At 42.1% G+C, this 13144-nt stretch overlaps 1 protein-coding gene across 1 annotated transcript in view; it reads right to left on the bottom strand.

The window, feature by feature from the left end:
• Positions 1 to 8792: 8792 nt before the first annotated feature.
• LOC104138534 (urea transporter 2) overlaps positions 8793 to 13144 on the bottom strand; it is a 41763-nt gene continuing 37411 nt past the window's right edge. Inside the window, exons 17-18 of the mRNA XM_068926385.1 lie at positions 12787 to 12836; positions 8793 to 11953 (exon numbers count right to left, since the gene is read on the bottom strand). Of these exons, the coding sequence (XP_068782486.1) occupies positions 11777 to 11953; positions 12787 to 12836 (227 nt within the window). The 3' untranslated portion in view covers positions 8793 to 11776. The remainder of the gene's footprint in view (positions 11954 to 12786; positions 12837 to 13144) is intronic.

The following is a 13144-nucleotide window of genomic DNA, read 5'->3' as shown; positions in this document are numbered from 1 at the left end:
CTGACAGATACAAAAATGACTGTGTTGTGTAGAGGTGCTTTCAGACCCCACTGTTGTTTTGGAAGAGCTGCAATGCTATTGCTGGCATCCAGAGACATGTGGTGGCAAAGTGACGTCTAAGTGGTCAGTGGTGCCAGAGAAGCCAGAGTGCTTCTTCAGATGGATCGATGATGATGTATATCACTAACAACATGCTCAGAGTACTCCAGGAATGGGGGGATGGAAGAGGGAAGAGGCGCAATGAGCCCTTCACTGCAGCATCGCCAAAACAGGAAGGGGATGCTTGGGGCAAAGGGCAGCAGCTCAATATCCCCTTATGGTTTTTTTTTGACTTGCAATTTGTGTGCTGGTGATTCACTGTTGCACAGTTTTTCCAAATTACTGCTGTGTTCCTTCTACCTAGGATGAAACTTGTGTTTATTGCGTGCAGAAAGCCTGCTAGCTGCTGTGTGGCCAACAGTGGCTGGCAGAAAGGTTACCTACAGAAGTGCGCCTTGTTGCTAAGCTCCCACCACTGCACAACACTTAACTACAAGTGGGATTTCTCTCTCCAGGGGAGGCGGGTGTGTATTTTAAAGATGTTCTGTGTGTAGGTAGGGTTGAGTCATCCTTATCTAAATTGTGTAGGTAAGTCAAAGAAGATAAGTGATCTGTTGGGTTACGCTCATGTGAATCAGAGAGATGAGTCTAGGGGGTTATCATTCTGGATCCTCCTGTTCAGATGAAAACTCCTGCTTTGTATGCAGGGGGTGTATGAACCTCCCATAGGAAAGGGTTGTATCTTCCTCTGGCTAAGAGTGAAGGCAGAACGTTTCAGGGAGCAGGAGATGGCTGAAGATCCTGCATTTGCTGTCCGATCCTGCCACTTGCTGTGGGTTCCTCTGCCCTGTGAGTAGAGGAAAGTGTCACACACAAGTGTTCTGGGTAGAAATAGCCATATGCAGGAGTGGCGTGATTTCCTCCAAGTTTCCAGAGAACCCAGAATGCACAGAATTCGTATAGACTGGGAAGAAGAACTATAATGCAAATACACCCACATGTAGTGTGTGTGCTTACGCATATATCTTGTATGCAATTGTGTATCCGTCCATTTTTAATCTGGTGCTTCTGCCTTTTGACGTTTCCAGGCTATAGACACTTGAAGCACTTTCCAAACTTAATTTTTGCAAAGCTAACATCCAGTATTGTTGCAAGTAAAACTGCAAACCAATCATAAAGTCATTAACATTTTTTTAAAGCTCAAGCGCACATATAGCAAGCATGATATATTACCTAAAATGAATGTTTGCCTGTGTGGGTCCGTTTCATAGGAGACGTCAAACACATCTTGTGGCAAGATGTCCCATATGACCTGCCTGGGCACTTTTGCAGGCACAGGTCTCCCATCTTATTTTGTGCATGAACAGTTGCTTGCGCAGTGGAGTCCTGGCCCGTAAGTAGCGCCAGCACAGTGTAGTAACACTAATGCTCTCCTTACTGCTGTTCTGTATTCTTAACAGTAAGCACAGTAGCAGCTGTTCTAAAAATAGCTAAAGTGCCATTGTAAACCTCTGCCTCCTTTTTGGTGCTGAAACTGTTTCCTTATATTTTCCTCTTACTCTATTCTGCTTAGGAAGGTCCACACAGAGACTGTGCTGGACACGAGAGTTAAAGAAGTCTCGTGCTTAATGTGTTGTTGTTTCCTCTTCATGTAAACACAGCAAATCTGACTTGCCTTTGCCTTTCCTCTGAAAACCTCCAACGTGTTGGAAGTGTGTTTTACCACAGTGATCACTGCAAGATCACTTGGTGCAGAACGAAGGGTGACATTTCCAAGCCCAGGACTTGGAAGCATAAATGTACCCCACGGTCAGCATTCAAAAAGTACGATTGCGCTGCACATTGCTAATGAAGCTGTCCTGCTAGCACCTGTGTGACCCCAATCAAAGGATGCAGGAATCATCCTCCAGCGGGGGCTCACCTCAGTGCCTGTAGCGGAGTGGGCAGAGGGTCCTGGGAGCAGGGTCAGAGCGAGCAGGTCTTGGTGAGGAACCACGATAATGAAGGGGTGAAGAAGTAAAAAGTTTTACTGGGGATAGAGGAGGTGTCCCAAGAGACAATCAGAAAGCAAAGATAGGATGTTTAGAGGGAGAGGAGCCAAAGGAAAAGGGAAGGAAAAAGGAAAAAGGTTGTCAGTATTAGGAAGATTGAGGTTACGAGCAGCTATCCTCTAAGATAGGAAGGAGCAAGGGTAGAAAATGGACTTGAGAGGAAGCTGTGTGAAAACAGCAGAAGTCAGGAGGAGAGGGAGCTCACAGAAGCAGAAGAAAGCAAAGGGAAGATGATGAGGAGCTGGGAATGTATAATGAAAACCTTATTGTGAAAAAAAGTTATTCCAGATACAGGAGGTAGGTTTTCTTATTGTCTTGTCCTGCAGACAAGAGAAGATTCAAGTCAGGGGAGACAGAGGTAACACAAGCTCTTTCTTATGTAGCTTGTTGGTCACCCCTAACAAAAAAAAAGCCACAAGAGATGTTCCATAGGGAGATTTTTGCTCAGGAAAAGAATTTGATGAAAATACACAGTAAATGAATAGTGAAACCATGGTGAGAACTTGGGGCTGAGAAGATGAGATAGGACTAAAACAGTTCACTTTTCCGTGCTCTACCTCTTGTACTGGGTATTGATTTCAGGAAATAATTATAGCTGAAAACCAGAAAATGGTAAATATTTCAGGTTTTGAAACTAACTTGTTTCTGTTCTTTGGCTCTGATTTTTCAGCTCTGAATTCTCTTGACTTCTGATTTTCAGTAGAATTCTTCAGTATTTCCGTGTCACAAACCAAGTTAATTTTATGCTTAGATAAACCCCAATTTTTGGTCGTAAAGTAACTGTGGCAAAATGTTTCATACTGCTTTTTAAGTCTTACTGGACCTTGACTGTTACCTTCCATAATGGGTGCAAAATGTTTCTAGAGCCAGGCTTTCATGCGCCACCGAAAGAAGAAAGCCTAAGACATTGAACTGCAACTGTGTCTTCAAAATCAGTAGCAGTAAAAGCAGACCACTCCTAAATTGATTGAGGAACTAGGAGGGGCTTGTGAGCTAGCAGCAATAACCTGCCTACTTTCTACAAACAATGAAGAATAATAATTAATGCATACAAGAAAGATGCATGTTGTAGTGTTTGAGTGATACTTGGAAGGGAGGCCATATCTAATAGTTTAATTTCTTGGAGTCACGTAATACGACTGTAGCACAAGACTGTATGCGCTGCAGCACACAGTAATAAACTCATCATTGTGAAATACCTTACCAGAACCTTTGACTCTGGTTATTTGTTATACAGCAATTTTGCAAAAGTTAGCTAGGAGACTTTGAAGGCACTGGAAGGACCTCATCTACCTATTTTACCCACACAAAAGGTCGTCAGCATTAGGATAGCTAATGAGATGAGTGGCCAGTTCACTAGGGCTGACAAATAAGGTGATGATGTTTTTCACAGACTAGCAGTGAAGACTCCTTAGACAGATGCCCCTTGACTCCTGAGTCTCCCGTTTGTGTTTTAACATCTGAATGTAAAGAAATCAATGTAATTTTTTTTTCCTCCATGAATAGTTAAACCCCAGTTAAACTCACGCTCATATTTTATGAGTGTGTAATTCCATTACGTTGGTTTGAAGAGCAACCCGCTCATTTTCACACCTAATTTTATTTAGAGAAGAGGCCTTTTCCACTTATAAGTGATGTTCTTTGCTTTCAATGTAACCTTGGACAGAAAAGCTGGGAGGTTCCCTGGTCCAGCTCTTAGCCTGTAAGTGCTTTGCTTACAGTTCCCCAGTTGCATCAGGGATTCATAAAGAGAGCACTTACAAGGGAGTTCAAGGAAACGCTCTAGAGAATTGCGCAGGATATTGTAAGTACTTTACTAAAAATGTAAATACAACACAGTGAATAAGAAATGTGCAATACAGTTCATCCATGGTGAAGTGGAAGACTGCAGTACAAAGCCTGTGAAGCTACAGATAACAAAGATGAGAGAAAAGGTTTCTTATTATTAGGGAGTCTAACTTGTGTCTCTAAAGGTAGAAAAGAAAATTGTCTTAGAGCATCTCTTTTATTATCTACTGTGACACTCTTGCTAGATAAGGCAAACAAATATACCTGTTCTGCTCTGGAGAGTTGAGCTTGTATTTTGTTAGCCTTACTAGTGAAAAATCACATCTTACCTCTTGCTTTTTATGCTCTCCTGCTATCCCATTAGCTTAACTTGGTACAACTAACATTAAGATCAGGTATATACTGTCTTTTCAATTTTTTCTAATCTTTTGTCTATATTGATTTAGCCTACTTCTAATGTTATCTTCTGCTAATGAATGCACATTAAGGCCAGCCAGATGGATTAAATTTACAGAGTTGTAATGCTGTCCGTGGTGTTCTTGGCCAGAGGCAGATGTCTAAGCTTGGAGAATATCACGAGATATCAGTGAGATTCACCAAAGCCAGTGTGGTGGGCAGGGAGCTACCTGGGAGCTTCCCAGTAGGAAGGCTTTGAGGAAGCTGTGACATAAGTGTCACTTCTGTTAAGTCCATCAGAACCTTTATCCATTCCTTCGGGCTACTATCTAGAATTAGGCCACCCACTAATCTGTGTTTTGTGTTTTCTCATTAATCTGTCAACATTCATGACTCAGTAGGGCAGAGATTCCAGTCTCTGTATAAATTAATACATAATGGAGATAATTAGAGCATATAGCAATATCGGTAAGGATAGCGTATTTCCATGTTGTATAGCGGTGATTACAGGTATGGTTAAAGACAGAGAAAGGAATGCCACTTCTTCCTCCTCTTGGGGTATCTGGGTGCATGGGGTCTGTGGGCATGCTCTGAAATACTCAGGCTTCCTGCTGGATTAGATCCTCCAGGCAAGCTAGATGGGCGAGCACGTGGTTTGTGAGGGTTATTGGGCTAGGCATGAGTGGCTCAGGATGCAGATGGGTCTGTAGGTGTCCAAGAGCAAGGACTTGTGCGTCTGGGGCAGGGTCACCTCCCAGGTTGACAAACCTACTTGCTGGTGTCTCTGCCTGAGTAGGTATCCACACTTTTGTTACGGTCGATGTAGTTATAGTCAATATTGTCCATGCAGTCTGGAGAGTGATCCAGCTTTCCTTAAAGTTGACCCCTATATTTGGCCAGCTGAATTGCTGTCTGGACTGCAGTTGATGGGACATCATTGACTGGATTTCCATTGCCTATAGCAGGACTTAGACACTTAATGCAGATACCAACATGTAGATGTCTAAATTTAGTTTTCTTAATCTGTGTTCCTATTCCTACCTCTGGACACATTACAGGTGAAGACTCAGTGTGCCTCTGGGGTACAAGGCACAGTTAGGCAGCAGTTTTGAGAATCTAATCTTGAATTTAGGCTTAAGTTGGTAATTAGCCAACTTGTAGTCATGTGGTACATCTTCAGAACTAGTTCACTGCAGACCTAACCCATTTGTGGATCTACTCTTAAAGCCCAGATGTGTTCCATCTAACTTGATTGTAAAGTAAAATTACATCTAGTTGCCCTCAGCCTCAGCACAGGCTGTAGAGAGTCGAGTAGAGAAAATAGTAGAGAAAGTAGTCAGTAGAGAAAGTCAAAATGCTCCTACTTATCTTAGCTATCTATTTTAGGAAGGATTCAATTATTTCACTCAAGTGCTTATCCCTCTCCACTGACTCTCCCTTGGGGCAACCAGACTTCAAACTTTGGCGCTTCAGTGAGGGGTCCTGAGGTTAGATGGGGTATATCTAGGCCTTAGCAGGGCAGCATTCAGTGAGCACCAGGTGCTGTTGTGATAAGAGAGCCCAGTAGGAGACAAGCATTGCCTGGACGACAGAAGAATCTGAAAGGTAAAGATAAACAAGGCATGATGAAAAAGAGGTTGATATATCTTCTTTTCAGGCATGAGAAAGACAAACACAAAGAGTTTACCCAAGAAATGTGTAGTCAGAGGCACATATATTGGATTCTTGTGCTGGGCATTTAACACGAAGTCGTGCTTCTGTCCCGATTTTTTTTTAGGATTAAACCCTAGAGACTGACGTGCAGATCCTTAACAACAGTCAGGATGTTAAATTCATAGCTCACTGGTGTTCTGTGCCATTTTCTCTTTTTTTTTTTTCCTGGAGTCTAGGGCTGTATCTGCTCCTCTGCGTTTTTTTCTAGATGTATATAACTGTCTTGCCCTATAAATTTGATTGCCATTTGTAATGCCTTTCACAGACATTGCAGTCTCTGCAATAACAATGCAGAGCATTACTGTGTCAGGGTGGCAGAAGGTCTTATCCTATGCACGAGAGTGAATTCCAGCACAATTTGCAATGCTAGTGCTGGAAGGGACCCGGGAGGTTATTTTTATTCACATCGGTTTGTAATTTCCCTCTCTCTTTCTTAGGAGCTGTATTAAAGTTTCATTATCTTTTCCAATATCCTCCTCTGTGTGTGTCTCATAAGCAGCTCACATCAAAAGGGAAGCAGTAGCATAAGGTTCTTAGAGTTGCCCCTTTACCAGAAAGGAAAGCCCAAAGATAAAGAGAAGGTGTCTTTATTTCCCTTCATTTAATTTATTTTAAAATAAAACTTTAAAAAATCTATTATTAGACAATCAAAAGATTTCCTATAAAGTTGAAACCCACAATGCTGGGCTGTCCTGCGCTGTGGTACGTGCTGTGCTGTCAGTGCAGTATAACAACATGAATACTGCCTTCATCTCTAGTAAATCCTTTGTGCAGCGATGGAGTCCAGACTGGCTGATTTTTTTTTATGGAGTATCACATCCTCCCCCACCAAAACTGTACATTATAATGTGTTTTATAGCAGGTTGTCAGCTTCCTTTATGGCTGAGGCACTGGTACTGTTTGCAGTGTCTGCTGGAAAATTCCACTCCCCAAAATTCCTTCTTTTTCTTTCCAGTACCAATGCCAGGAGCACACTTTTCTTAGTATTATTTCTTTAATTATACTAATTAAAAAATCTGATCCTCAGACTCCTGCTGATCTCAAACTTACCTGATTAAACTGATGACCGATCCAAGAATGTTTAATCTAAAGTGAGGGGGGTTTGTAGTAGTTCTGTAGTTTGTCAGTTTTCCACGCTCATGGTTCCCATCCATTTTCCAATCTATATATATTTTACTGGGGGCAAAAGAAAGGAAAACACAGATTTTCCTAGAAAGTGTTTATTTTTAAATCCCCACTTTTGCAATCATGTGCACGTGTGGTTTTATTTTACTCACAAAAGTAATCCCGGTGACTTCACTGGACCTAAAAGCGGAAACCGTTGCTCTGATGTTGCAAGTACAACCGAGTCATCTTTTCCTGCATAAATACTTTTGTTTGATTGCAGGACTGATTTCATTGCTCACTTGTAAGCCTTTGAATTTCTTCTAAGGACTTCTTCTCGTGGTGGTTAAACATGCTCTGCATTTAGGAACAGCTTTCAAGCTGCATCTCCCTCTAGGGTAGTTTGAAATACAGGGATTGCATGCAGGATTTCATCCGGCAGTGTGGGAAGCTCAGGATCTAAACGCCAGCCTATACGGCACCACGAGGACTTGTGTGGCTGACAGAGGCATAAAGGGGCTCTTGCTGATGAAAACTGCAGGAGTGCTATAAAGCAAAATTGTTTTACTCTTGCTTGAAATGAGATAGCAAGTCCTCATGGTCAGTCAGGAGGTGTCTACGAGAGATTTAACCTCCAGAGCCCATTCAAAGATTTAACCTCAAGAGCCCATTTGCAATGTTTTAGATGCTAGGCGATTTAGGGTGTGCTGAGGAGCTGAGAGGTCCATGCTGTCTACTGAGCCATGTCTCGGCATTGCCTGGGAAATGCTGGTTGACAAAGGCTGTCAACCTGCCGCTGTGCCAGGGCATATGCTAGCGGTTAAGAGGTGATAATGTGCATGTGCCAGCACCTGAGCTTTTTCGTTTCCTGCTATAGATGTAGTCTTTGGGGACCTCACCCAAGTCTTTTGTCCTGGATCTGTGAAATATTAAGACTTCCAACTGCTGCTTGAACACTTCCCATTTATTGTATGGGAGCCTAATTACCTTGGTCTATCTATACCTCTGAGAATAAACAGGGCGAGGTTCTTAAGTCATTGGGGTCTTTTCACTTTGCAAGTTACACACTTTCTCCATCTCATATAAAATCTCAAGGGAAGCTGAACTACTGATAACAAAAAAAGACTTTACCAACTGAGGATATGTTTCCATGGTAAGGATTTGAGAATTACAAAGAGAAAGCATCAGAAAGATGTTCATTTGCGACTAATAATTCTCTGGCCATATTAGCTTTCACTGCGCTTGGACTCTGAGGGAAGTGTTCAAGTATATTCACGTATTTCCTCTGAATACGTAGCTCTGCTTCCTCAGTGTTGGGCTCTTTCTTAGCCGGTGTATTATTCCTACTTCTGGCCAAATTCTGTATCAATTTATCCTTTGTACTGAATGTCAAGGTTCAAAAGACTAGACAATTATCAACAAATTACAGTGAGAGAGTTCATTTGAATTTGACTTTTGGATGAAATCTGTTTTCCAAGCGGATGTCAGTGTTTTCAAGTGGCCCCCTTTTTAAAGATGTTTAATGCTGTGAGATTTTTTTCCGCTATGTGATGTTTGCACTGGGAAGGAAGTAGTCGAGAGAGGAGCCCGAAGAACTCTGGCCCCGCAGAAAAGTTTCTTATGATTCTGATGTTGCTTCTATTTGTATGTCAAAAGCAAGGATGCAAAAAGAGTTCTTGAAAACACCAGCGATTTGTGAACTCTGAATAGTATTTATTTGATATAAAGAAAAAAACCTTACAGAACAGTTTCAATAATAAGATAAATTAGCCCTGTAAGAAAAGACTGTTAGGGGTGATATTGGAAAAAGCATGGCATGCATATTCTGACAGAGTGATATATGTGACAAGTTACCAAATAAACTTTACTCTGCATAGGGTTACGGCAAGACTTTGAATTCTCTGGAGAGCGTTGAATAAAGGATTAATGCTGGACGATGTGCAAAGTCATACTAACGGCTGAGACACGGCCTTGCTCTTTTGTTGTTTTTCTCTTCTGCGTGTGTGGTTCCTCCACAGTACTGCTAAAATGGCCCTGTTGCTCAGCAACAGCAACCTGAAATAGCACCAGTCAAAGCAACTGTGCTGATTTACACTGGTCATAAAGTGTGTACTCTATACTAGCGTGCAGATTTTGGCATATGAATGAAACCTAGCCTTTACCTTTAGCCTCACTGCATTAGCCCTGGCCCCTGTCTCTAGGGCGTGAGTCCCTGACAAGGGAGATTTCAGTTTAGACACCGAAAGCTCTCCCTTTCCGTGAGAATTTGACAGGGATATAGATGCATCCCCTGACCTAATCTAACCCCAATCTAGGGGTCCAGTGACTTCCCTAGGAACCACTGGATCAGGTCCTTATGTCCTGCTCGCAATGAGTTTTTCAGCCTTGACTGTACTTCTAGAGGCACATGCTATGCCTTCAGCTAACTCTACCTCCTGTTGCAGAAGCAGACTTTGCACTTGTACATTTAAGATGTTGATGCAGCTAAATGCCTTAAATATAATGCATGGAAGTTTCCCAAATACCTGGGATCTCCTCTTCCCGCCGCCGATTTCATAATTTTGTTTTCCAATATCTTCTAGACCATTTGATGTAATTTAAGAGCTACTTGTCTTTCGAAGAGCTCAGTGATGAAAAATAGAGGAAAACTTACATCAAACTCAAAGAACTATGAGTATTTTTTTTTAATTAACACCATAAAAATGTTATGTAGATATTTACTGAGGAAAACACAGCAAATGGTACGTTTTACAAGTGATCTCTGCAGTGTCATTCATAAAGAAATACTGTCAAATATTTGAAAACCTAACACTTCGCCAGAAAATAGTGCCAGTAGTTCATCCCAAATATTTTTCACTCAGATCTTTTTGATGTTTAAAAAAGACATTTTCCTTTCCCGGCCTTATAAATCAGCTGCCGTATTCACGATCTACATTTTATTTACTCTGCCACATGAGGAACAGATTTTGATCTGCTTTCCCGCGAGCAGCTTTACTAGCTTATGTAGACTAATGCCAGCTGAAGGACCTGGGCATGGAGGAAAGTATTTGTGGTCAAGATGTTAGAATCTGGCTCATATTCTCTGGTTGGTGACCCCTCTCTCTGTTTCTGCTGTGTATCCAGTTTCAACACCAGCTGTGCATCACACAGAAACCCAGATTAGAAGCTGAATGCTCACTGACAATTATTCCATGAAGTCCTTTGCATGCCCTTTGGTAGTTTATTACCTGGAGTGATCAGCTTCCTTATTGCCAGTCTTAAATTTATTTGGGATTTAGGGACTAGGAGGACGGTGATAAGGCAGGCTCATGGGCCAGGAAAAGTAGGCTCATGGGCTTGACTCATCTTGATGAGTCAAGCAGAAAGATGGCTGAGATAACACCCATTGAGGTGGCCACAGGAATCTGTCTGTGGGGTGCAAAGTCAACTTCTTCCTTCACTATCTCCAGACCCTAGGAGTCCATACAAGGGTAGCACACCACTTGTCTGCTGCAGAGCTCAGCTACACTTATCTCCTGCCATGATGTTCTCCAGGACCAGAGTCGGCACGAGTTGCTGGTTATCTATGCTACAATCCACCAGGCCACCGTCTGTCCCCTTCTGAACACCCGGGCAGAGGGGAAAAGGCTGAGCAGCGACTTCAGCAGTAAGCTGGGACATGCACATTTTCCTACTTGATATTTGTAGACTGTTGGGGGAAAGCTTAGGAAGTGAGGTCAAGGAGATCAGTTCAACTTAATGCTACTTATGGCACAGACTGAAAGGAACTACTTCATTATATAGGGATGGGACAACAATGACTTTGCTGCTATCCCCTCTTTTTCAACCCATGACCAAATCTGTTAAACAACAATATGAGATTAAAATAAAATCATGGGGTTTGTTTGTTTGTTTGTTTCTTTGTTTGTTTGTTTTTAACAGATTCTTTTCACTGACACTTGCTTTCTTGGCTTCAATTTTACAGACTTTTCTCTGCAACTGGGTGGGCCTGAAATTTTTTTTATGAAATGTTAGAGACTAGTGCACACTAAAACATTCAAAAGCAGGGGCTTTACAAACCCCCAGTTACTGTGATTTTTTACCACAAGTCTTGCACATGTTAACAACATTGCCCATAATTTATCTGTGTCCATCCTGTATACAGTGATTATTAATGGACCTCTCTCTCTGCTAGGCTTGAGAGATCCTCCAGGTAGAATTCTCCACCACCTATTTTCTACTTGGCAAAAAGCACTCTTTATTCCAGTTCTCTGCTACTATGAAGCTCTCTAAGCTCTCATCCTATTGCTGTGGTAAGCTGGTTCTAGCCATAAATTAGGAGTCCTATCAGATGCCAAGAAATGCTCTGTTCTTCCTTGCTTTACATCTGATTGGTGTGACCTGGATTTCATGAACAGAGTTTTCTTTCCAACTTCTAAGTCATTTCCCCGCTGCTTAAAATTCAAGTGTCTTTTAAAGCATATATGCTCTTAAATCATTACAGATTGATCTTGGGAAGGGTTCTTCCAACACAGCACAATTCTATCATCTAAACAGGATGGAACAAACAAACGTGGAGGAAGTCTCTTCACTCAGAAGGCAGTGATTTTTTTGTCTTCTGACTTTGTAGCACACAAATCACTTTTAGGGGGAAACACCTTGTGCTCTTGCCTTACACACTGCAAAGCATCTCTCTTCTTGGACCTTTATACCTCACAGCAAGACTTCTGATGTTTCTTCACCTTCAGATAATAAGCTCGGTTGGCTTCTGGATAGGTGACCTTGGAGAGGGGCAGCTTGTAGATGGCAGAGTTGTTTGTGGTTATTAACAGAAATGTCAGTGCAGACAAACAAAAAGACCAGGTTCCTGATGGCAACCCAAACTGGGGAAAGAAAAGAAAAAAAAGAAACCCTACTTAATACGGGACTTCTTTCATTTGATCCCTCAGGCCTTGAACAAAACTCAGAGCCAGACAGCTTGGAATATGCTTTCTCAAGGAAGCCTTGAGATGCATTTTTGCATGGAGCATCTTCCCAGAGAGGCAGGATTTCTTAATGAGACCTTGACATTGTGTGTTAACATATAGCATCTATCAACTCTGGTGAGAGGGCTGCCTTCTCTTTATGCCTCTTCTGTGATTTTGCATGAAGCTAAAATAGGAGTGGATACCAGAAATATTCAGTTTTAACCCAGGCTGTTGTACTGACCGCCTTTTGGCGCTCGGGCAAGGCAATTAGAAACAAACTCAGGGTTTGTTCACGCATGTGGTGGGTCTCTTTCTCATCTCTCTCAGTTACGTTAGGTACAAAGTAAGGCCATGTAACTATTTTGGGGGGTTTTGAGGGCTGATTTGTGGATGTTCATGTGAGCTCCAAGGATGACAAGTGGTAAATAATGATTGTAAGTGACCTGTTTCAGTGGGGACCACAACAACCCCTTGGGCAGACTGTGTCCCCTCTCCTGCCTCTGTTCTGCCTTTGGCCGAACTGTTCTCCGAGTCTCAGTCATTTCCCTCACAAGCGAGGAAAACTATAAAATGTTCAGATCTGTATTCAGAAATAAGACCTCCCTATTATGTTGTACTGAGCTAATAGTAAGTAGTAATGGCAACCCAAACTGAGGAAAGGAAAAAAAAAAAAAGAAACCCTATTTAATACGGGACTTCTTTCATTTGATCCCTCAGCCCTTGAACAAAACTCAGAGCCAGTTACTTACCACAGCCAACATATTAGCCAGTGTTGCTCCCAGGTAGGCACTAAAGAGTGCTGTAAAAAGAAGGATAATTCCTGGTGAGTTCGGTTGCTCATAGCATTGAGGAGACTGGAAAGGACAAACATCTTGAGCAAGCTCTCACACTGTCTTGGGTAACTCCTTCCTCCTGTTTAGTCAGTATTTACAAAACTTTCTGGATAGCCCCCTCTTAGAACTTGCCTTTGCACAGAACGTCCCCTTCAACCTGGAGCCCGCAGAAAGGTCAAAACAGAAAAAGAGGTGGAGTAATGAAAAATGTGACTATGGAAACAGAGGCTTTTGAAACATGTGCTGATGTGGAAAGTATGTAGCTTGATGGATG

The sequence above is a fragment of the Struthio camelus genome, chromosome W, assembly GCF_040807025.1.
Source record: "Struthio camelus isolate bStrCam1 chromosome W, bStrCam1.hap1, whole genome shotgun sequence".
Taxonomy (NCBI): Eukaryota; Metazoa; Chordata; class Aves; order Struthioniformes; family Struthionidae; genus Struthio; species Struthio camelus.
The sequence above is the reverse complement of the archived record's forward strand: the minus strand, read 5'-3'. Positions and strand labels throughout refer to the sequence as shown.